The sequence below is a fragment of the Malaya genurostris genome, chromosome 1 (genome assembly GCF_030247185.1).
Source record: "Malaya genurostris strain Urasoe2022 chromosome 1, Malgen_1.1, whole genome shotgun sequence".
Lineage (NCBI taxonomy): Eukaryota > Metazoa > Arthropoda > Insecta > Diptera > Culicidae > Malaya > Malaya genurostris.
In genome coordinates, this window is record NC_080570.1 from 30,680,406 (window position 1) to 30,702,737 (window position 22,332).

The 22,332-nt window shown below is 37.3% G+C and overlaps 3 protein-coding genes across 10 annotated transcripts in view; 2 read left to right on the forward strand and 1 right to left on the reverse strand.

Annotated features, from left to right (window-relative positions):
- The window catches only part of LOC131435824 (sodium/calcium exchanger 1), a 367,945-nt gene that overhangs the window by 46,769 nt on the left and 298,844 nt on the right, over positions 1 to 22,332 (reverse strand). The window lies entirely within an intron of this gene.
- Positions 7,879 to 9,628, forward strand: LOC131435914 (probable cytochrome P450 6a14). Its single transcript, XM_058604191.1, has 2 exons — positions 7,879 to 9,123; positions 9,182 to 9,628. The coding sequence occupies exons 1-2, from the start codon at positions 8,007 to 8,009 to the stop codon at positions 9,610 to 9,612; spliced, it is 1,548 nt and encodes a 515-aa protein (XP_058460174.1). The 5' UTR covers positions 7,879 to 8,006; the 3' UTR covers positions 9,613 to 9,628.
- LOC131435906 (probable cytochrome P450 6a14) lies at positions 16,981 to 18,707 on the forward strand. The gene is made up of 2 exons (XM_058604178.1): positions 16,981 to 18,175; positions 18,234 to 18,707. Exons 1-2 carry the CDS (start codon positions 17,056 to 17,058, stop codon positions 18,662 to 18,664), a joined length of 1,551 nt encoding a protein of 516 aa, XP_058460161.1. The 5' UTR covers positions 16,981 to 17,055; the 3' UTR covers positions 18,665 to 18,707.

Genomic DNA, 22,332 nt, shown 5'->3' on the forward strand with positions numbered 1-22,332 from the left:
TGCTGTCCAGTTTAATTTACGAAGTGCATATAAAAGAAATTGTTTTTGAATAGATTCGATGCGTTCTTCGTGAATAATATTATATGGATTCCATACTAGGCTGCAATATTCCAAAATAGGTCTGACATATGTAGTGTATAATAATTTTATTGTGTATGGGTCCTGAAAGTTATGACTGAAGCGTTTAATAAAGCCCAGCATGCTATTTGCTTTATTGATTATGGTATTGTAGTGTTCCACAAAAGTGAGCTTGGAGTCTAAGATTACGCCTAAATCTCTTACAATTTTACATTTTTCTACAAGTTGATTTCCTAGATGTATGTTTGTGGGTATAGTTTCATTTTTCCTACTGAAAGTTATTGAGTTACATTTTTTTACATTAAGTTGGAGTAGACTTTTGCAGCACCAAATGTAGAATAGATTGATTTCGTTCTGGAATATTACAGCGTCGTTGATATTTTTTATTTCCATGAAGAGTTTCATGTCGTCTGCATATATAAGCACTTTCAGATTTTTGAGTATGAAGGAAATGTCGTTTATATGTAAAATGAAAAGGAGAGGCCCTAAGTGAGAACCCTGAGGTACGCCAGATGTTACATTAATTGGTTCAGACAGAATGTTTTGGAAGCGGACTACCTGTACACGATTCGTTAAGTATGATTTGAGCCATTCAAGAAGAGTATGTTTTATGCCATATTTTTGTAGTTTGTGTAGAAGTAAAGGTATGTCAATACGGTCGAAGGCTTTGCTAAAGTCAGTGTAAAGAGTTTCTACGTAGTTGCCGGCGTCCATTGCATTCAGAGTGAATGTCATAAATTCTAAAAGATTTGTTGTAGTTGAGCGGCCTTTAAAAAAGCCATGTTGTTTGTTTGCTATTACATTTTTAAGTTGATGAAAAAGTTTTTCGTTTACAATTTTTTCAAATAATTTTGGAATGCATGAGATAATGGCTATTCCACGGTAGTTCCGAATGTTAGATTTTGCACCAGATTTAAATATTGGTACAAGAAAGGAAGATTTCCATGCTTTAGGAAAAGTACATTTATTAAGTGATAAGTTAAAAAGTAGTTGTAGTGGTAGTGTAAGTTCTTCAGCAAGATTTTTTAAAAATATTGGTGGTATACTGTCAGGTCCAGGCCCTTTTGAGGCGTCTAAGTTTTTCAGTGCTGTCGAAATGTCATGTTCTGATAGATAGTTTACAGAGATGGAGCTAGAAAATGCAGGTATGAAAGAGAAGTATTCACGGTCACGGTCAGTTTCTGAATAAGATGTATATACTTCTTGGAAAAAATTTGCAAATTGATTGCAGATTTCTGTACTATTTTTCCCTACATGTTCGTCGAGGTGCATTTGAAATGGAAAATTGTTGCTTTTTAGTTTAGTTTTTGTGTAGTTAAAAAAGTTCTTAGGGCAAGTCTTTATTTCGTTTTCAATTTTGCGGTTGTATTCTTCGTGTGCTGTGTTAATGGCTATTTTGAGTTGATTGCATAGATTTAAGTAATTTTGAAGATGAGCGTCACTTTTTTCTTGTTTGTAAGTTTTGTGTGCTTTTTGTTTCCTATTTTTCAAATGTTTTAGTTGTGAATTGAACCATACAGGTAATTTGCTGTTATGATTTTTTCTTCTTCTTTTCATGGGCAAAGTTTCGGATAATATTTTGTTTATAATGTGATAGAATTTGTTTACTTCGACGTCGACATTTCCTTCTGTACTCAGTATGTTCCGCCAATTTATTATATTTAGTCTACACTTGACTTCTTCAAAGTCAATTTTATTGTATTCCGGCATTTCCTCATATTCCAAGTCGTAGGGAAGGGATGCATTGTGTGTAAATAATGAATATTCAATTGCGGTGTGAAATGCTTCATTTTTCCATAATGGCAGGTTTGATGCATTCACACAAAAGTCTTCTGTGCAATTTGTGAAAAGAAGGTCTAAATATGCATTTTGTTGATTTTTTACGGAGTTTACTTGATGTAGGCCAAAATTAGAAATTTTGTCGAAAAAGTAGTGCAATGTTTCGTTTTCTCCAACGACTGGGAGTAAGATTGATTCATTTTCAATGTCAGAAATGAAGTCCGCATTACGTTGATTGAAGTCGCCAAAAATATGTAGCTTTACTTCGGGTTCCATATTCGAAATAATTGTGTCTAAAGATTGAAAGAATAATTCAAAAGAGAATTTGTTCGCATTTTCTGGTGGGAAGTAGACAGAGCAGTAAATATGTTCTTCTCCCAATATTGAGACTTTTGCCCATACATGCTCAAATTCTTTATATTTAGGAGTAATAATTTCTTCAGAAGTAAAGCAAGAGTTTATGGCTATGAGGACTCCACCTCCAGATTTTTTCTGACAGAGAGATAAATTTCGGTCGTGCCGGAATACGTTAAAATTATTTCCAAATACTTCTTCGCTTCTAGCACTTTCATCCCAGCTGCTTTCAGTTCCAAGGATTACGTCGAAAGAGGAGGTTATTAAATTTTGATGAATTTCTTTCATTTTGGCCGGGCTTTTCATGCGGTTGAAATTTTGGCAATAGACCAAAATTTCAGTCACATTTTGTCTATGAAGCGAAGAAGTTTTTGAGAATTCTGAAATACTTACATTACTAATTCCTGTTTCTATTCCTTCGTCAGAGGGCGTCGTTATTTCCGAAAATTCGGCCTTGTAAAATTGTGTTCGGCTTCCCGGATTAGTTGGAGTCGGCGTATGTGTTCACTTGTCAAAAATTTCCCATAAGAGTCCAGGTCGGCCTGCGCTTCCTTAGGTTTCATTCCATATTCCTGATGCACTTCGATGAAGATTCGTAAAAGGTGGTCAGGTGTTGTTGGAAGGCCTTCTGATGCTAATAGCATTTTTATACTAGTTGGTGTCATACCCTCGATGCATACTGTAGATTGTTGATTTTTCATGTATGACAAATACAGACGGACGACGTGCATTATTTTCGGGTCACGAAGTCTTGCTTTCAAGAAGCGTTCGTCGCCATTTGCAGATTGTGAAGTAAGACGTACAATTGGAGGACGCATTGGATCAATTTCGAATTGGCTGTCTGTACTCATGTCATGTGATACTGTAGATGTATTTACGTTCTGTGATATTGAAGATGTGTTCACATAGTTAGTGGATGGTGCAGCTTCGATGTCATTACTTCCTAAGTCCGGAGTAGTGTTGTTTTGAATACTTCTTGTTCCTTTGTAAGGGTTGATGGTTTCACCTTTTTGAAAATTTATGAATTTTGAGGCAATATCTGCACCTGGATTCCCGGAGAATTGAACCCGTGCAGCTGCTAGTAGGTCTTTGTCCAAGGGTAAGGTATATTGTAATGACATATTATTGTTATTGTTGTGGCAGGTATTGTTACTTTTAGTGTTCAAGTTGCTGTTGTAGTGCACATTATTGTCGTTGTTGTTGTTGTTGCTGCTGCTGTTGTTGTTGTTGCTGTTGTTGTTGTTGTTGTTGTTGTTGTTGTCGTGTTTGCTGTTGTTGGTGTAGTTGTTGTTTTTACTGCGTATACTGTAATTTGGATTATTTTGTTGTTTCCGCTTCCGATGTTTTCGTCTGAGGTTTGCTTTTTCAGCTTGTTTTTCTTGCAGCCGTCGAGTACGCTGTTTCTTGTCATACTCACTCCAGTCTCGTTTCCAGATTTTATTACTTCCAATGAAGCGCCAGCCACTGTCGCATGTTTGAATTTCCTTCTCTTTGAGTTCTTCAGCTAGAGACTTAGGTTTGGTATTTTGGTCTTTGGTTCCGATACTGGAGATTGAAGTCGATATTGCTTTGACTTCATCTCTCAATTCTTCCAGAATAGTGTTAGGTATTATTGCAGGGACTTCTGATTTGGTAGGTAGTAAGAATTTTTCTTCGAGGCGAAGAAGCCGTTCGCTCATTTCCTTGATGTGCTGGTCATTGACTTTACTAAAATCGCTAACGTTTTTTATGGCACTGTGTAACGAGGCCTCGAATGACTGTATGCGCTGACCTACTTTACCGCAAATGTTGTGGTCGTTTCTGCTGATACTGGACAATGACTGCTTCACGTCGATGAGCAAGCGCTCGACACTGTCGAATATTTCCAGGTAATGGGTTTTCATGTCTGCAGTGGTCCGGTGATACGTTTCCGTTTGATTTTTCGTGTGCTTTAGAAGTTGCTCCTGTAGATGAAGTAGTTTTAGAGTTTCAGCTCCTGTCCTTATTAAATGTTGACAGTCGGCACACACTGGTACCATAAATGCCAGAATAAAATTTTCTTGATGCCGCTGCACGCCGATGCAGGCTGAATGGTACGATTTTTCACAGAATTCGCATTTCCAAAGGAAGCGATCGTCAATATTAACACACGATTTTACACCGCACTTCATTATTCTAGATAAAATTTGTCCGAAAGGCTATGAAAAAAGCCCGCGCGCGACGTAGGCTACGCGTCAAAAAATAAATAAATATAAAAAAAAAAAAAAAAAAAAAAAAAAAAAAAAAATTTCAAGCTGACTAAATTTTAGTTAAGAGGTTTCTGTTTACGTGATTTCGTTTGTGGTTTTTTCACAAATGAGCAATTCCAACGGCCACAACAATAGCAACATATAGAATTTTGATGTCGATTATTTCATTTCGGATTTGCATAATTCAGTTAAAGAAACTATCAAAATTTTGTACAGGATTCATTTCTGGCTTCCAGAAGGGCCAAATTATGGCATTTCACGCTACGAAAAGTGAGCAAAGCTAATCAAACTATTCTTGATTTGCACTAAACTGATGATTTTTACGTTCGATTTGCAAAGAAGTTTAGAAGAAGACTGTTCGAATGTTCCTCATTGAAGTCCACTTTTCTTTGTTTTTTTTTTTTACAAACGACCAGAAGTTGGATGACACAGTCGCTCTTGTTTGAAGTGAAACTCCAATTGCAAATGTCCAACAGTTAATATGCTCACAGAACAACTAGTTCAGGCTTGAGAAAAGGAACCTCGTTACACTTTCGTGTTGTGAAATTTTGACCGATTCTATCAAATATTACGAAATTCTGGGAGATTAATACTAAGCTCCCCAGAAGAGTTCCTATGGAAGTGGTACGGCGGTCAAAGATTGAAATTTTCGATCTTGAAAAATCACCAAAGGATACATGAAAATTCTGAAATCCAAAAAAAAAAGTTTGACGTCAAATGCCTTAGAATTTCATGAAACGTCAACGATTTTGGTATCAGCTCGGAAAAAAATATGTAAAAAAAATCGGAAGGGATTTTTGAGATTTCTAAAAACTAAAAATTTTGTCTTGGAAGAAATCAAGTCATAAAATTGGATTCTAGAATTATGAAACTGAACTCATTTTTCAAATATTAAGTTCTTAAAATGGAAATGAATTCCGAGCCTGAATTCAGTTCCAAAATCTAGCTCCACAATCCATGTTCCGAATTTAGTTTCAGCAATTTCTGAAACTGAACTCAACAATAAAATTCTGAAACTGAATAAAGTAATTAATTTCTGGTTCAGTTATAAAATTCCGGTTTGGAAAGAAGGTCTAAAATTCAAATCCTGAGTTTCGTTCATGAATTCTGAAGTTTAATCCCTAAATCCGTGTTCTGGAAACTGAATTAAGGCACTGAATACAGCTCCAAAATTTGCTATTCTTTACGTTCCGTATTCGACACGTCAGTGCAGAGCAGTTCAAATTGAACTGCTCAGTGCAAAAACGTAGACAGTACAATTTGAACCGCTAAGCAGACGTAAAGTTAACGCTATTTGTGAAACACTTTTTTATATTTATACAATATATTTTCTGACGTCTTAGTTTTTGCACTAAGCAGTTCAATTTGAACTGCTCTGTACTGACGAGTCGAAGACGAAATGTAAAGAATAGTGAAATCGGTCATGTTAGCCAAACCCCTAAACATCCAGAATTAGGAATCAGTTGTAGAGTCATAGTTTGAAATTCTGAACCTGTAATCTAGAACTCAAGTCTGAAGTCTGAAACTAAATTCTTAACCAGAATCTGAATGCGATTACTGGAAACCTGTTGTTGCTGCTGCCTGTTGAAGGCGACTTCTCGCCACGAATGAGAGCGCAACCTCTAGCGATACACAACGAAAGTGTGGTTGATGTGAATGGTGCAGAACTGTCCGATTGAAGCGTTACGATCGGGTCAATACCGTACTCAATCGGTCCGATGATCGGACCGATGCGGGTCGACAAAATCCACCGGGAAGAATATAGCGTGATGAGCAGAGATGCCAGATCTGTAGATTTATCTTCTGCAAATTTCTTATTAAATGCTGCAGATATTTTTTGTTGCTGACTTTCGAAAATCAAGTTTTTCGCTGATTTTGAACAATATTTACAAACTTTTGAAAAGGACGTTGTTCTTTTTTCTTGCTCGTTGAACCTGTTTTGTGTATCATACCTAATTGAGAAATGAAAACCCGAAGATATTTTTTTCGAATTTTCAGTCCATTGCAACACGCTCTGAGGATGTTTGAATTTCTAACCTAGAAATCTCTGGTGATGAGTTAGTCGATGTCTTTTACGCGGTTGGGTTTGATTCCCAACCACGAACATAGGTCGGAGCTTTTCAGGCCCATCTCTATAATCGAAACAAAACAAAACGTCCGATGCTCTTAATCACGCTATTGGGATCTTCACTGTTTTGCGCTAGCGATACATAATGTAAACGTAAAGCTTTTTCAGGTTGACGCGGTTGATGCGTATGGTGAAGAATGGTCCAATGATGGTGCGATTGCAGCGATGATCGGATCGATGCGGATCGACGAAATTAAATTGGCATCGGGGATTCCGTTTCAAAATCGAGGAAAGGCGACGTTCGATGTATCGATATTCCTTGAAAACCATTGCAAATTAGATACTATTTAAAACTTGTGCCGTTTCATAACTGCATCCAACTGCAAACCTCCAAGTTAGAATCACATATCGTCTCAGGATCAGCTCGTTATCGTCTTCAATGATAAATATTCCGTTGTTTTTCTCACTAATAGAATCTTATAGTGTTCAAAACGCGACTTCGCCTCTACACGAATATTGTGTTTCTTAAAAACCTTGCGCCTACATTTAATCTAATCCTCTTTCGTTCCTATTTACGATCGAATCACTTGTTAATAACATAGTCGCAGAACTCCGATTGGCATTCAAATGAAGTGAATCGTAGCCGTCCAGTTCGCATCTAACGTAATCAAAATCGGGTTCTTTTCGAACTCACTACATTATGGCCGTCAACCGGTTCAAATCTACTCGGCTATCTCGGTCCATACTCCAATTTGCCTATGCCGATCCGCCTTTAGAGTTGTTCGAGTTGTTGCTGTTTCAGCTGTCCCGGTTTGTACTCAAATCTTCGATCGCGGTTATCCCAATCCGCTTTTCGAGTCGTTCCGATCTGTATTCAAAAAAGTGTCAGTATTAGAAATCAAATGGAATGAATAGTGGAGCTGAGAGAGACCATTTCCTCTCTCATTTATTTGGAGATTATATCATTCTAGTTATGGTAAAGAGGTGTGTTGAATTTGAATGCCAGTTACACAGTTTTTTTTCTGTCTAGCTCTAAAATCCAGTTCTACATCACTTCACCTCTCAAAATCCTTCAAAACAAAAAACATTTTTCTTTCCTATCCGTTCAACGTTTATTATTGTAAACAGTATTACTCATCGACTCGAAAAAGCTAATTCTACCTTGTAGATCAAGCACTATCTGTATGTAGCATTTCAAATTTGCTGTATCATGTAACGTTACAACGATCACAAGGTATGCAACATGAAATCAGCACTGTATCGTGATACATACTTGATACTACCGTGACAAACACAGATTCATGATGTACAATAATGTCGACGTTACATAAGTATCATAAATATGAGAAGGCCAAAAATGAAAATGAAACAACAACGATGAGATTGCACATTTTTGCGAATCCGTTATAGATCCTCTGCTCGGGTTTTTTCGGATCAGTACTTATCGGACAAGTCTCCAGGACGGTTGTGTTTTTCGTGCGTCGCAAGATAGCACAAAAATGTCGATAACGAGCGTGCTTCTTGTAGCACTTTGTTTGGTGGTGTCGGTTGTTTATCTCTATATCAAAAGTCGTCATCGTTTTTGGTCGGATCGAAATTTTCCGTGTGTTCGTGCGAAAAGCTTCCTCTATGGCCATTTCAAAGGAGCAATCTCAAACATACATGGGTGCTACCTCAATCAAAAGTTGTACCAAGAGTTCAAACGCAGAGGTGAACGTTTCGGTGGCTTCAGTTTCTTTGTGATTCCAACGGTGACCGTGGTCGATCTGGATCTGGTCAAAACAATCCTGGTACGGGATTTCAGTATCTTTCACGATCGAGGTATATACAACGACCCCAAAGCGGATCCTCTATCCGGGCATCTGTTTCTACTAGAGGGCGCTCCTTGGAGGTCGATGCGCAGAAAGCTAGCCCCTACCTTCACATCGGGCCGCATGAAGAATATGTTCGGGATGATAATTGATGTCGCGAAAGAGTTCGAAAACTTCATGATGAAAAATTATGACCGACAGCCGGAGATTGAAATGAAGGATATTGTATCTAGATTTACCACCGACGTGATTGGAACGTGTGCCTTCGGAATCGAGTGTAACACATTTAATAATCCAGACTCGGAGTTTCTGAAGTATGGTAAAAAAGTATTAGATCAAAGCATAGGAAATTTGTTGAAATTAGTATTTGCATCACTGTTTAAAAATGTTTCACGTTTCTTGAAAGTGAAATTGACCGACTCAGAAGTGGAGAAATTTTTCATTGGGCTCACGCGGGAGACCGTAGAATTTCGTGAGAAAAATAACGTCCAGAGGAATGATTTCCTGAATCTGCTTATTCAGATTAAAAACAACGTAGCACTGACGGAAAACCCTGAAGAAACAGTTGAAGAGACCGAAATGGGCCTCACTGTGGATGAAATGGCAGCACAGTGTTTTGTGTTTTTCATAGCAGGATTTGAAACTTCGTCGACAACAATGAACTTCTGCTTGTATGAACTGGCCAAAAATCCGGACATTCAGGAGAAGCTAAGAGACGAGATAGAGAGTGCGATAACAAGAAACAACGGTAAGATCACGTATGATTTGGTGATGGAGATGCAGTACCTTGATAACGTCATCAATGGTGAGTAAACTCCATTCCAATCACAGATTTTGTAAACACTGGGATTACCTTTTCGCAGAGACACTACGGAAATATCCCCCCATCGAAAGTCTGAACCGAGCCCCGGATTCAGATTATCGAATTCCTGACTCTGAGCATGTGATTCCTAAGCACACCGGGGTCATTATTCCGGTGTATGCGATCCATCACGACGAAGACATTTATCCAGATCCCGAACGATTCGATCCCAACCGGTTCCTACCGGAGGTGGTATCCTCCCGGCATCCGTACAGTTTCCTTCCGTTCGGAGAAGGACCTCGGATCTGTATCGGACTCCGCTTTGGAGTGATGCAAGCCAAGGTCGGATTGATCACGCTGCTGAGGAGTTTCCGGTTTTTGCCGTCTTCACGTACACCCGACAAGATCCGGTTCGATCCCAAGATTTTTGTTCTGTCACCGGTTGAAGGCAATTATCTAAAAGTGGAACGAATCGCTACCAACATTAAATAAAACTTGTTCAACCAAAGTTTATCACTGTTTTTTTTTTTACTGGAATAAAATAGTAGAACAGTCAAAGGAAGACGGACTGACGTTACTAATCGATGTTTTTCAATCAATCAACCCGATAAACATGGACGATTCAAATGTCAATAGACTCTCGTGTAATTTTATACTATTTCAAAAAAAAATTTGCATGCTGTTCTCAATACAAACATAAAACTGTTACGAACATTTGTACGTTATAGTTCAGTAAATTACGCCACACTAGGCTACCATAACTAGTGACTATTCGGAATACTGGTATTACTACATTCAGAACACCATGATTTGTTGCTTCCATTGACTTTAATGTCTCATAGGATAAGACAAAAACAAACTAAATCAATTCTAAGTAATTTTTACTTTCTTTTACTTTATTTTAGGAAACAGTGGACGTGCAGCAAAAATGCTCAATATTATTCAAACTGTAACTTGATATCAGTGTTGGCGTTATCGTTCTCAAAAAATCAAAAATCAGCTATCATCACCAATAATAATCGTCGGTGATTATCGTTTACAAAATCATCATCGATCATGATAACGAAATTGGTTTAATTTTCTGAGAACGAAAATGGGACAGCATTATCACTTCTGATCAATTGTTGCGCAATTATCTCCAAGCCAAATATCGCCACTGAGTATAATCTTATTCCAATCAATATCACTACTGTGATACTCCTCAAATTCGCTCATGATTATGAATTATCATTCTCACGATTATCAGCCATGTAACGATTTTCACTAGCAAATGAAGATATTCAATAGCTAAAAGTAATGCAAATACAGCGAATGAATAATGATAATAGAGACAAAAGCTTTTGTTTTGATTCCAGAATTGATTTACTCTCATGGTCAAATCAGACTAAACCCAATTAAACGCTATTTAGCATGAATTTGATTTTTAGGAGTGCAAAGTTTTGCATAGCAATTGATCGAGCCTTATGCTAAGAAAATGTGTTTTCTACGATAGCACTTAGTTGAACGCTTGTTTGTGTTCGTTCCTGCGCTCCTGTTACTTCTCTGTATAAAATTTAAGTAAATAGTGTTAATATTTCTGAAACTGCTGCATGAAAAATGCTCTGTAATGTCATTGTTGTGTCCGGTATATTCGAGAAAAATCGCGCACCTTCACCCTTAACGGACCCTTCCGTAACAGGTAAGAAAGAAGATTTCAATAACTTAGCAGCAACTTTTATTTTTAAGCGTTGTGCTTTCTTCGACGTTCAAACTATAATAATTTTACTCTATTAATTTTCTGCCACACCCCAGCAGTAAATCACGGTAGTAGTAGTGTGCAACGAACGCCCGCTTGTGAGGAATTCTGGCAACCGTCTGAAGGCTGACTGCATTCCGTCAAAATTGTCCAGGCGAAATTGCGTCATTATCTCGTAGTACGTGTCTTGTTTATTTCCCTCCTCTTTTTTTTCTTTTTTTTATTCGACTTCATTTGATATTCGTCAATCCCGCATGTACGTACAAAAAACTAATCTTGAGACGAGGTAAATGAGATTGAAATATGGGTATGTTTGGTAGTGAGAACGCAATGTTATTGGCAATAACATTTTCCATGATTAGTACATATGAAGGGCAATAACTTATTGCCTTTCATATGTATCTTTTATTGAAAAAATAAAACTAAGACGCTTAAAAAGTAGAACCGATTCAAAACGGTTCTGCCAATCTTGTATGGCAAGAATCCGACAGAAAAGAACCGTTAATAACCGCTAGGCGAAATTCTCTGCCGGAAACGGTTGTTGCATTGTTGCCAGACTTTTGCCGGAACTCTGGCAGAATTCCGGCAAAAATGGCTGGCAGACATAGCCAGCCGTCTGGGGGGAAATCTGCCCGCCGCGAACAAGTGGGCGTGTGAGAAGGAATGTCAGTCATGTACAATCAACAAATTGAACTGGGGTTACAAGGTATACTCTACACTCTAATTTTCTTTAGCGGGTAATTCGGTGGGTAAGCATGGTAATCCTAAACAGTCATTATAATTGTTTTTAGTTACTGCATTGAATATTGAAATTGGTTTGAGATTGGTTTCGAATATTACTATTTTCAGTGAAAAACGCAGCAGGACTGATAATCGTGAGAGTGATTTTGAATGATTATCGATTCATCATCGTTCCATAAATATGATATTTGTTAATTTGATATCTTCGCAACACTGCTTGATATTTTTCCAAACATGAACAAACATTGTCATAGTTACGACCTAGCATGTAGTGATCAGCCGCTTGTTGACTTCCGGTGAAACCCTCAACGAGTGAACACGTCGTATCGTGTTAGTGCGGTGAAAATTCGAGTATTTCACGAGAAAGAAAGGATTTTCATTTGTACTTCGGTGACTCCACGTTGTCACATAGCGAGGGTTTTACTTGTAGTCCAATGAAAAGAAAGTCCATTGGACTATAAACGAAAACTAACTGGCAATATAGCTAAATTGCTGTGCCATTAATCGGCGTCAGCTCAAGTGAGGTGACGCCACCAGAAGTGAAGAAGAAGAAGCCACTTGTTGTTTTACTTCAAAAGATGATTAGACTGAAAAAGTCAGTGAACTGCGTTTATCGAGCGGTGCTATTCAAATGATACATGAGAAATCGCACTCTATCTTGAGTTTGTCTCTGCTTTCTCTATCACGGTGACATCTTCATAAACTGGACGTCAATCCGAAGGCTTGAATTTTTAGAAAGGATCCAGGTATGTCGTAATGATCGGCATGAATATTCATCAGAACCAGAAAATATTCAAAGCAGGAAAACTGTAATTATTTGGATTATAATCAGTGCCGTAGTGAGCATTTCTGGCACCCGAGGCGAACTCAAAAATATTCGCCCCCACCAATTTTTCAAATCAACATTCAACACCATGAAGACGAGCTGGCATTATTTTGTTTCTCTGCAAGAACCCATAAGAAGTAAACAGTATTTGAAATGCAGAGGTCTTCGATTTTAGCTCGACTTGCGATCAAAAGGTTAGACCGTGAGCCATTCGAACTGAGTGCCTTCAAAGCTACCTGATTGTAGGAACAAAAATATATCCGTTTACCAGAGAATCTGCTGAAGTGTCGATTGTACTCCACACATAATTGCGTAGATGTTTGCTGCAAACAAGGTACTGTATCCACCAAGTATATGAGACTGCTCTAGTCTCATTTCACGACAGTAGACACCAGCAGAAGCACGACAATTCAACAGAGAACCGTCATGAAAGATAATTATTACGGTCGTCGCTTTTTTTTAAATAAACCAATCGTGCGACAAATTTTATCTAAATCCATCATGTTTTGGAGCCCCCTGGATATTGGCGTCCGAGGCGATCGCATAATCATCACTACGGCACTGAATATTATAACAGCAGACAGTTTTGAAATCGGACATAATATCGAACTTCAAAGCATCCTTACGTCTTACACCTTTTAGCAAAAAAATAACGCGTGTAACGCTTATAACTTACAAAACAGTAACGCATGTAACGGTGCGTAACATCTATAACTTACCCAAAAAATACACATGTAACGCTTCGTAACGCCTTTAACTTACAAAAAAGTAACGCTTCGTAACTCCTATAATTCACAAAAACGTAACGCTTCGTAACGCTTATAACGTACAAAAAAGTAACGCTTCGTAAAGCTTACAACTTACAAATAAAAAAACCGCATCGCAATGCCTTTAACTTACAGAAAGTAACGCCTACAACTTACTAGAAAGTAACACTTCGTAACGCCTTTAACTTTCTAAAAAGTAACCATTCGTAACGCTCCGTAACGCCTATAACTTATAAAAAAGTAACGCATGTAATGCTTCGTAACGTTTATAACCTACAAAAAAAGGAAACGCATGTAACGTCCGTAACACCTTTAGCTTTATTAACTTTAAAAAAGAAACGCTTCGTGACCAATAAAAAAGTTACGCTTCGTGACGCCTGTAACTTTAAAAAAAGTAACATGTAACGCTTCCAAACGCCTAAAACTTACTGAAAAGTAACGCTTCGTAACGCCTATAACTGACGAAACAAAGTAACGCATGTAACGCTTCGAAACGCCTATAACTGACGAAACAAAGTAACGCATGTAACGCTTCGAAACGCCTATGATTTAAAAAGTAACACTGCGTAACGCTTCCAACCTACAAAAATCTAACGCTTTGCGACGCCTTTAACTTACAAAAAAGTAACACATCGTAACGCCTATAACTTACAAAAAAGTAACGCAAACAACGCTTCGTGACTCCTATGATTCACAAAAAATAACACTTCGTAACGCTTACAACCTTTAAAAAAGTAACGCTTCGTGATGCCTGTAACTTACAAAAAAGTAACACATGTAACGCTTCATAACGCCTATAACTTACTGAAAAGTAACGCTTCGTAACTTCTATAACTTACGCTTCGTAACGCCTATAACATACAAAAAAGTAACGCAAATAACGCTTCGTAACGTCTATAACTTACGCTTCGTAACACCTTTAACTTACAAAAAAGTAACACATGTAACGCTTTATAACGCCTATGTCTCACAAAAAAGTAACGCTTCGTAACGCCTATAATTTACAAAAAAGTACGGGTGTGTAATATCATGTCGTCGTGAATACGAATAAAACTGACACGATTTCTTCATACTTTCGAATTCGAATTGATAGCTGATCGATTGTGTGAATTGTGAAACTTTTGGCGTCGATTATCTCTTTTCGGATTTGCATATTTCATTGAACGAATCTATCAAGATGCTGTACAGGATTCATTTCTACCTTTAAGAAGGACCAAATTGTGAATTCTCTACGATATATAGCACAGTTCGAATTATTTTGGATTTTCATTAAGCTGATGATTTTTACCTTTGATTTTCAAAGAAGTTATTTTAGTAGTTCCTTAGGTAACATAACTCCAATTCAAACGACCAAAAGCTCTGTTGTATAATGCAATCGTTCTTGTTTGAGTGGAAACTAGCTTTGCGTATAAACCGCAGCACATCCGTTCGCAGTGCCAAATGATGCGAAACTGGTTTAATGCGTCTTCTCGCCTTGACGACCGGAAGGCAAATGGGAACTACGATAATAGATTTTCGACCACGGCTTCCCTTTTGTAACGTTCAGTTGAAGGTATGTACCTGACTACCTCAAAATCGTCGTCATTGGGCGAAAAAATCAAGCGAAAATAAAGAGTTTTCCGCGTTGTTTTCAAAGTTCGAGAAAACTTAACTTTTGAGTTGTTTGTGGTTATCTCACACTGTTCAAAATATTATCCTAAATTTCTGATTATATTTTTGATGAAGTAGTGAAAGAATTATGTTGCTACCATTAATACAGGTTGAGATATTCACGATTAAGTTCTGCCCATTCTTTCATATGGCTTTGATTTTGAAAAGCCGCCCCATAGTAAAGTAAGTCGTATTCACGACAAAAGTAACACACGTAACGCTTCGTAATGCTACAAAATGTTTTTTTATAGGCGTTATAATTTACTAAAAAGTAACGCATGTAACGCTTCTTTACTCCTGTTTTTCAAAAAAGTAACGCTTCGTAACGCCTATAACTTGGGGATGGGTGATTCGATGCCTTTTACGCAACCCTCCTGGGTTCGATTCCCAACCCCGCTAATCAGGATCAGAAAGTTATTCTAGCTCGAAAAGGCTAATGACCTTAGCTCAAGCGTTGACTCAGATAGGCCTAAAAAAACTTCGCATCAATTATATTTTTGAACAAAATTTTCCTAACAAAATGGTTAAAATAGCACTCTATATTTCGTTATCTTGTTTACATAATTTTAATAGGTCACGCTAGACATTTCGTAATTTTATATTACTTGATTTAAGCTTTCCAAAAAATATATGTTTGTGCATTTTGGTAGGCTACCCTGCTTCCAACAAGTAGTTAAAGTTAATGTTAAAAGTTAAAATGTTAAATAACTTTGTAAGGAAAAGTGAAAATCGTATCGTTCAAATAATTTTACGTTTCTAGTAATTGTCTCGAACATAGTAGACATTTAATTGCGAAAAAAGTTATCTACCAAAAATTGATTTTAAGGCCTAAAATGATTGTGTTAGGCCTAAAGTTTCTTCGGCAAAGCTTTTAAACATTAGAAGTTCTAAAACTTCGTAGAAGATATCGTTTTTCTATCTCTCACGAGGAAAAAGTTGTTGAAATGGCCTTTTATCAAAGTAGGCTTTGCGCATGTTTGGCATGAATGAGATCTCCGAAGAAACCATTTGTATCGGATCAACGGTTTAGCAGCTAGTGAATAAGTTCACGTTTTTTATTGATTCAAACCACTGCAATTGTATGACTAGTATGACAATAATTTTCATTTGTTCATTTGTTTTTTTTTGATTACTCGACGAATAGTTGAAAAATTGCAATGCCGTGGAAGTCAATATGTTCCTAAGAACTCAATATGAATTGTAGAACTGACAGAAACGATAACCGTATCTCTAGTTGATTCCTAAATTCTCGGTTGATTTTTCAGAAGGCCGTAAGAGCAAGTGACAGTTTCTCTTTGTTCACTCCCTTTTTCGATTATTGTGATGTGATTTAAAAAGATTTTCTTGGATTTCACAGTTCTGTTTGAAAGTCGAACGTTTCGAGCATCATTCTATGCAAAGAGTTAAGTAATAAACGTGTAAACCGCTTGGTAATTAATAGAAGAGAAAGTAAACAAAGAGAAACTGTCACTTGCTCTTACGGCCTTCTGGAAAATCAACCGAGAATTGAACATCATTATTCATCGACTCAAGTGTCGTCATTCACTTGAAGATTACATCACTCTACTTATCATCAGTGAACAACCGGTACAAAGATGAGGTGTGTTGAATTTAACGCATTTGAATTTCTGAATGCCAATCCAGTTCCAAGTCACTTCATCCTCTCATAATTCATCCGAAAGGTTTTTTTCTTCATATCTGTTGTACGTTCATTATTGTAAACAGCATTACTTATCGACTTCAAAAGATAAATATAAACTCTCATGTAACATGAGATCATTACTGTGACAATCACATCAGTGGCCCTTACACGTGACAATATTATTGTCAATCCAAAGTATTGCTAATACCGTCAATCCAATTGTATCCGTATTTTTCGAAAAAATCAAGCAATTGGTGCTTTAAATATTGCAACTTAGTATTGAAACATTGAGAGATGTGTTCATTCCACATATTAAACAGTTTTCTCTCTGGAGAGAAAGTATTGTTGGATTGATAAGTAGTTTTGATTTATTGTATTGACAATAATATTGTCTCGTGTAAGGGCTGCTTATCATAAATATGAACAGGCAAAAAAGACCGCAAACAACAACGATGACATTGCACATTTTCGCGTATCCATTATAGATCCTCTCCTCGGGCTCTCGCAGATCAGTTCTCATCGGACAAGCCGCCAAGACGGTCGGGCGGTTCGTGAATTGCTCGATAGAGCAAAAATGTCGATAACGAGCGTGCTTCTTGTGGCACTTTGTCTAGTGGTGTCGGTTGTTTATCTCTATATCAAAAGTCGTCATCGTTTTTGGTCGGATCGAAATTTTCCATGTGTTCGTGAGAAACCAAGCTTCCTCTATGGCCATTTCAAAGGAGCAATCTCAAACATACATGGGTGCTACCTCAATCAAAAGTTGTACCAAGAGTTCAAACGCAGAGGTGAACGTTTCGGCGGCTACAGTTTCTTTGTGATCCCATCGGTGACCGTGGTCGATCTGGATCTGGTAAAGACAATCCTGGTGCGGGATTTCAGTATCTTTCACGATCGTGGTATATACAACGACCCCAAAGCGGATCCTCTATCCGGGCATTTGTTTCTACTAGAGGGCGCTCCGTGGAGGTCGATGCGCAGGAAGCTAACTCCTACCTTCACATCGGGGCGCATGAAGAGTATGTTCGGGATGATCATTGATGTCGCAGAAGAATTGAAAAACTACATGATGAAAACCTATGACCGACAGCCGGAGATTGAAATGAAGGATATTTTATCCAGGTTCACTACCGACGTGATCGGAACGTGTGCCTTCGGCATCGAGTGTAACACATTCAATAACCCAGATTCGGAGTTTTTGAAGTATGGGAAAAAAGCATTCGATCAAAACATAGCAGATTTGATGAAATTCGTATTTGCAACATTATTCAAAAATTTGGGGCGTTTATTGAAAGTGAAATTGACTGATTCAGAAGTGGAGAAATTTTTCATTGGACTTACGCGGGATACAGTCCAATTTCGTGAGAAAAATAACGTCCAGAGGAATGATTTCCTGAATCTGCTAATTCAGATTAAAAACAACGTAGCACTGGTGGACAATCCTGAAGAAACAGTCGATGAGACCGAAATGGGCCTCACTGTGGATGAAATGGCAGCACAGTGTTTTGTGTTTTTCATAGCAGGATTTGAAACTTCGTCGACAACAATGAACTTTTGCTTGTATGAACTAGCTAAAAATCCTGACATTCAGGAGAAGTTAAGACACGAGATAGAAAGTGCGATCACACGAAACGACGGTAAAATAACATACGATTTGGTGATGGAGATGCAGTACCTTGATAACGTCATCAATGGTGAGTAAACTCCATTCCAATCACAGATTTTGTAAACATTGGGATTAACTTTTCGCAGAAACACTAAGGAAATATCCCCCCATCGAAGGTCTGAACCGAGCCCCGGATTCAGATTATCGAATTCCTGACTCTGAGCATGTGATTCCTAAACACACCGCAGTCATCATTCCGGTGTATGCGATCCATCACGACGAAGATATTTATCCCGATCCCGAGCGTTTCGATCCCGACCGGTTCCTACCGAAGGTGGTATCCTCCCGGCATCCGTACAGTTTCCTGCCGTTCGGAGAAGGACCTCGGATCTGTATCGGACTCCGCTTTGGAGTGATGCAAGCCAAGGTCGGATTGATCACGCTGCTGAGGAGTTTCCGGTTTTTGCCGTCCTCACGTACACCCGACACGATCCGGTTCGATCCTAAATCTTTTGTTCTGTCACCGATAGAAGGCAATTACCTAAAAGTGGAACGAATTGCTTCCAGGAATAACTAAAGCGTTTTTAGTCCAAATAAATTGTTAAATCCATACAAAACAAGTCAAAAACAATATTTTTTCCATGTTCGGGAATATTTATGTAGAATTAGTATCCTACGTTGTTTCCAAGACGGACTGATAATGAACTCTTACTTTTTTTACTCTACACACCTAGAAAAAATCGTGTAAATTTACGTCTTCTGTGGCTGACATATTCTAGCGTCAAATTTAACTCATTTATACAGCTGATATTACACATATTTAATGCATTCTGATATATTTTTAAGTACTGAAACATGTAAATTTACACACCTGCTTGAAAAACTAGGTGTGTTTCACAAATATTTGAATCATGCTTGTAAAATGCAGTTCTTTTACGAATTACGTTCTTATGAATTGAGTCATACACACTTAGAAAATGTTACATCTGCATAGATGCACATAAAAGGAGCGTCGCGATTCACTTACATTCATAATACAAAGCTTGTAAAGATAAGTCATATCATTAACTTCACAGTCAATTTAACTGAAGCTTACATCTATACAGACGCAAAATTTATATTTACATTTTAGTAGATGTAATATTGTATCATCACTGAAGAAATTAGGGTACATTTGAATTTACGTCAAGCGTAAATTTCGTTTTTTCTAAGAGTGTATGTCGATTTGTGTCAGCCGTAATTTTCATTATTTTTTACTGTTTATGGCTGGCGTTTCGATTGTTGAGTTTTCATCTCAACCAACCGGATTATGACGAACGTTCTAGATGTCATTAAATCAACTATTTTTCGAGTTTTGTTTTTCCTTCAAATAAATGCTTCAAAATCGAACAATTTTATATCAAAATATCGATTCTGTATAAATTTCAATTTTTTTCCACATTATCAGATCCGAATGAATTCCGAATCGGCGAGAAAATTTCCTTCGGAAATTCCATGTCGAATGAATTCCGAATAAATTCTAACTTCAGTGCAACAACCGATTCCGAATGAATTTCGCCTACAACCGGTTGATTCGAAAACCTGTCGGAATTGAACGAAAAGACACAGACTTAATTGTCAATTCGTTTTCTTCTTATTCTTTTCCGATTTTGCACGGTGCTGATTTCCAGTTTATTAAAAAAAACATTATATGACTGAATATATAAATTACATTCTTCAAGTTTTTCTGATATACAGGACTAGTAAATAACCAGTTCTTTTTAGAATTCCAGCATAAACCTTAGCTTACTTCAGCCAGCATCATCCATTCCTCTAGTTAGAGTGTAATGAAAGGGCGTAAGTCACCAAATTCTCCCTTCTAAATCACCAATTATATTTGTTTGATTTGAAGCAAAATTTAGATCCGGACTTACAAGAAAAAAAAAAGATTTGTTTTCGCTGATTCTATTGCTGAAATAAATTAACCCTTTACAATGCCATTGAAAATTGAGTTGATGTTATTGGGAGTGTATTTGTTTATTCAATTATATTTTTTATTTATATCAGGAAACAAATTGGTTCATTTTATCCATGATCTTGTTTGTGTGATGATACAACCACAGACAAATTACAGACACGACAGTGACGATTTTTTTTGTCGCATTTTCAAGGTCCTCCGTGAAACTGGCAACGATGATAATAAACTGGTTGCACTGCTGAGTTCCCATCATCAAAATACAATGCAAATATCAAACCATGAGAGCCCTTCTGATTCGTTAACTTATTGGTAAACATTGAGATTTTATACTTCATTTGAATTATTTTAAGGTCTGAGGACAGTGTGTTTTAGGGTGTTTTTGAGGGCTATTTTAACGCTTCAAATCTGATTTTCTCAGGAACGGTGACGAATATCAAAAAACACAACTGACAATCTCTTAGAAAATTAGTTAAGATTATTCTGTGAAAATTTCAGAATGATTCATTGACTATAGCGGTCGGAAAAGTCTTTTTTTCTGAAGTAAGAATTGCATAGCTGAAAACGGCCACTTTCAACTTGTTCATTGAATATCTCGCCTTCAAAGGCATGCATCAAAAATCTGTCCTGACAATGTCTAGATAATTTAATTTAGATGCTATTAGTTTATAAAAACATAGGTGTTGTTGCGATAAAAATGAAGTGAATGTTATTTTTGTGAAGATAAGTCGATTTCTATGCACGCGCCGTTTTTTTCTGCTCCAGTTTCCAAGGTAACGAAACGAAAAATGAGAGAGAAATAAAAAATTTTTCTTTGATACAACTAAGTTCGTTGTTTGAATAAGCCGTATCAGTTTTATTCCTTCTAAAGCTCTCCCGTGGATAATCAAAAAAGTTTGCATGTGTTTTAGAAGGAAAATTGATGTGCTTCTTTTGTTCCCTTGGTGCTTTTCAACAGTTCAAGTGTATGTATGGATAATTCAAAAGATTACTAAACCTGCACTACATTACGTAACACATTATTAACAGAAAATATTTGATGCAGGATCTCTGCTTGATGGAGAACCGATTCATTGGATAGAATAAAAATTAATTTACCCAGAAGGTTTCGTGAATTTTCAATTTGAAAATGAATAAAATTCGAAATGAAATTAGTTTAAAATATGACCTTGAAAATTAGTTTGAAAGAATTTTTTTTTCTTAATGGCATGCTGACATGCTGGTCATTTTAGGTTTGCATCTTACCATTTATTTAAACTGCCAGTGAAGTTAGTTCACCTCGAACTGATTCCGCTAGGTAAATTTACGATGAAATTGTTTGTTAAGTTTTGACATTGACAGGAATGCGCAAAATATGTGTTATTTTTATCGACATATTTATTGAAACAAACTAATCCACTGAGAAAAATCGAATATGTCGTTTTGTAGCTTCAGGCAACAATATTCGCTATAATAAACCAAATTGTCACTTGTCACTGTTTCAATAAAATAAATCGTTGCGTTAAACAAAAATTTAGTTACGTTTATGATATTTTTCTATGTGTGTAATTCATGCAAGGGCCTCTTAAGTACGATTCGGACCGTCTGAATCGTACTTAAGAAGCCCTTACTTCTTCCGTCACCGTCACCGGAACGTCAACGTCCGTCACCGTCATTCTGATTCACACGATCCGGTTTCCTATCCGTGTCCGTCATGTCATTTTCTTACACGCAGAATTTGAAGAACTTAGTTTAGCACAATTTTATTCCACTAATACAAAATCTGGGAGCTTTTGAAGCCAATCGATCTGTTGTTTTTAAATCGAATAAATAACTTCCAAAATTAAGTAGAAAGAGAAAAAACAAAACAATCTGTTCCACTCAACAACGTAACGTACTTTCCAAATCTTCTGATAAGTTTAATTACTTAAATGTGGTACATTTCGTTTAAGAGTGGGATCTTGACACCGAATACATACATAACAAACGTCAGCTCAATACCGTAATCATATGCATCGTGCATGTGTGCGATAATCACAGTCCGTCAAATATTCTTTCGGAGAAGTGTTGACGGAGCTTGCCGTTGACGGACGTTGACGTTCCGGATCTCTGCTGGATCGTGTGAATGCGCAAAGGGAAAACTCATTTGACTAATTTTGACGGAGGCTGACGTTCCGGTGACGGTGACGGAAGAAGCCGGATCGTCTGAATCGTACATTAGAAGTAAACGAAACAATCGCAGTAGGCTTGTGCGTTGAACGTGAAAAATGTTTGCTCCCGTCAAAATGTTTCGAAAATTAGCTTTGCTCGTT

Excerpts from the sequence above, each read along its gene's own strand:
- LOC131435914 (XM_058604191.1), top strand. The coding sequence starts at position 8,007 with ATGTCGATAACGAGCGTGCTTCTTGTAGCACTTTGTTTGGTGGTGTCG. Across the intron at positions 9,124-9,181 it reads CCTTGATAACGTCATCAATG|AGACACTACGGAAATATCCC; the intron begins GTGAGTAAACTC and ends ACCTTTTCGCAG.
- LOC131435906 (XM_058604178.1), top strand. The coding sequence starts at position 17,056 with ATGTCGATAACGAGCGTGCTTCTTGTGGCACTTTGTCTAGTGGTGTCG. Across the intron at positions 18,176-18,233 it reads CCTTGATAACGTCATCAATG|AAACACTAAGGAAATATCCC; the intron begins GTGAGTAAACTC and ends AACTTTTCGCAG.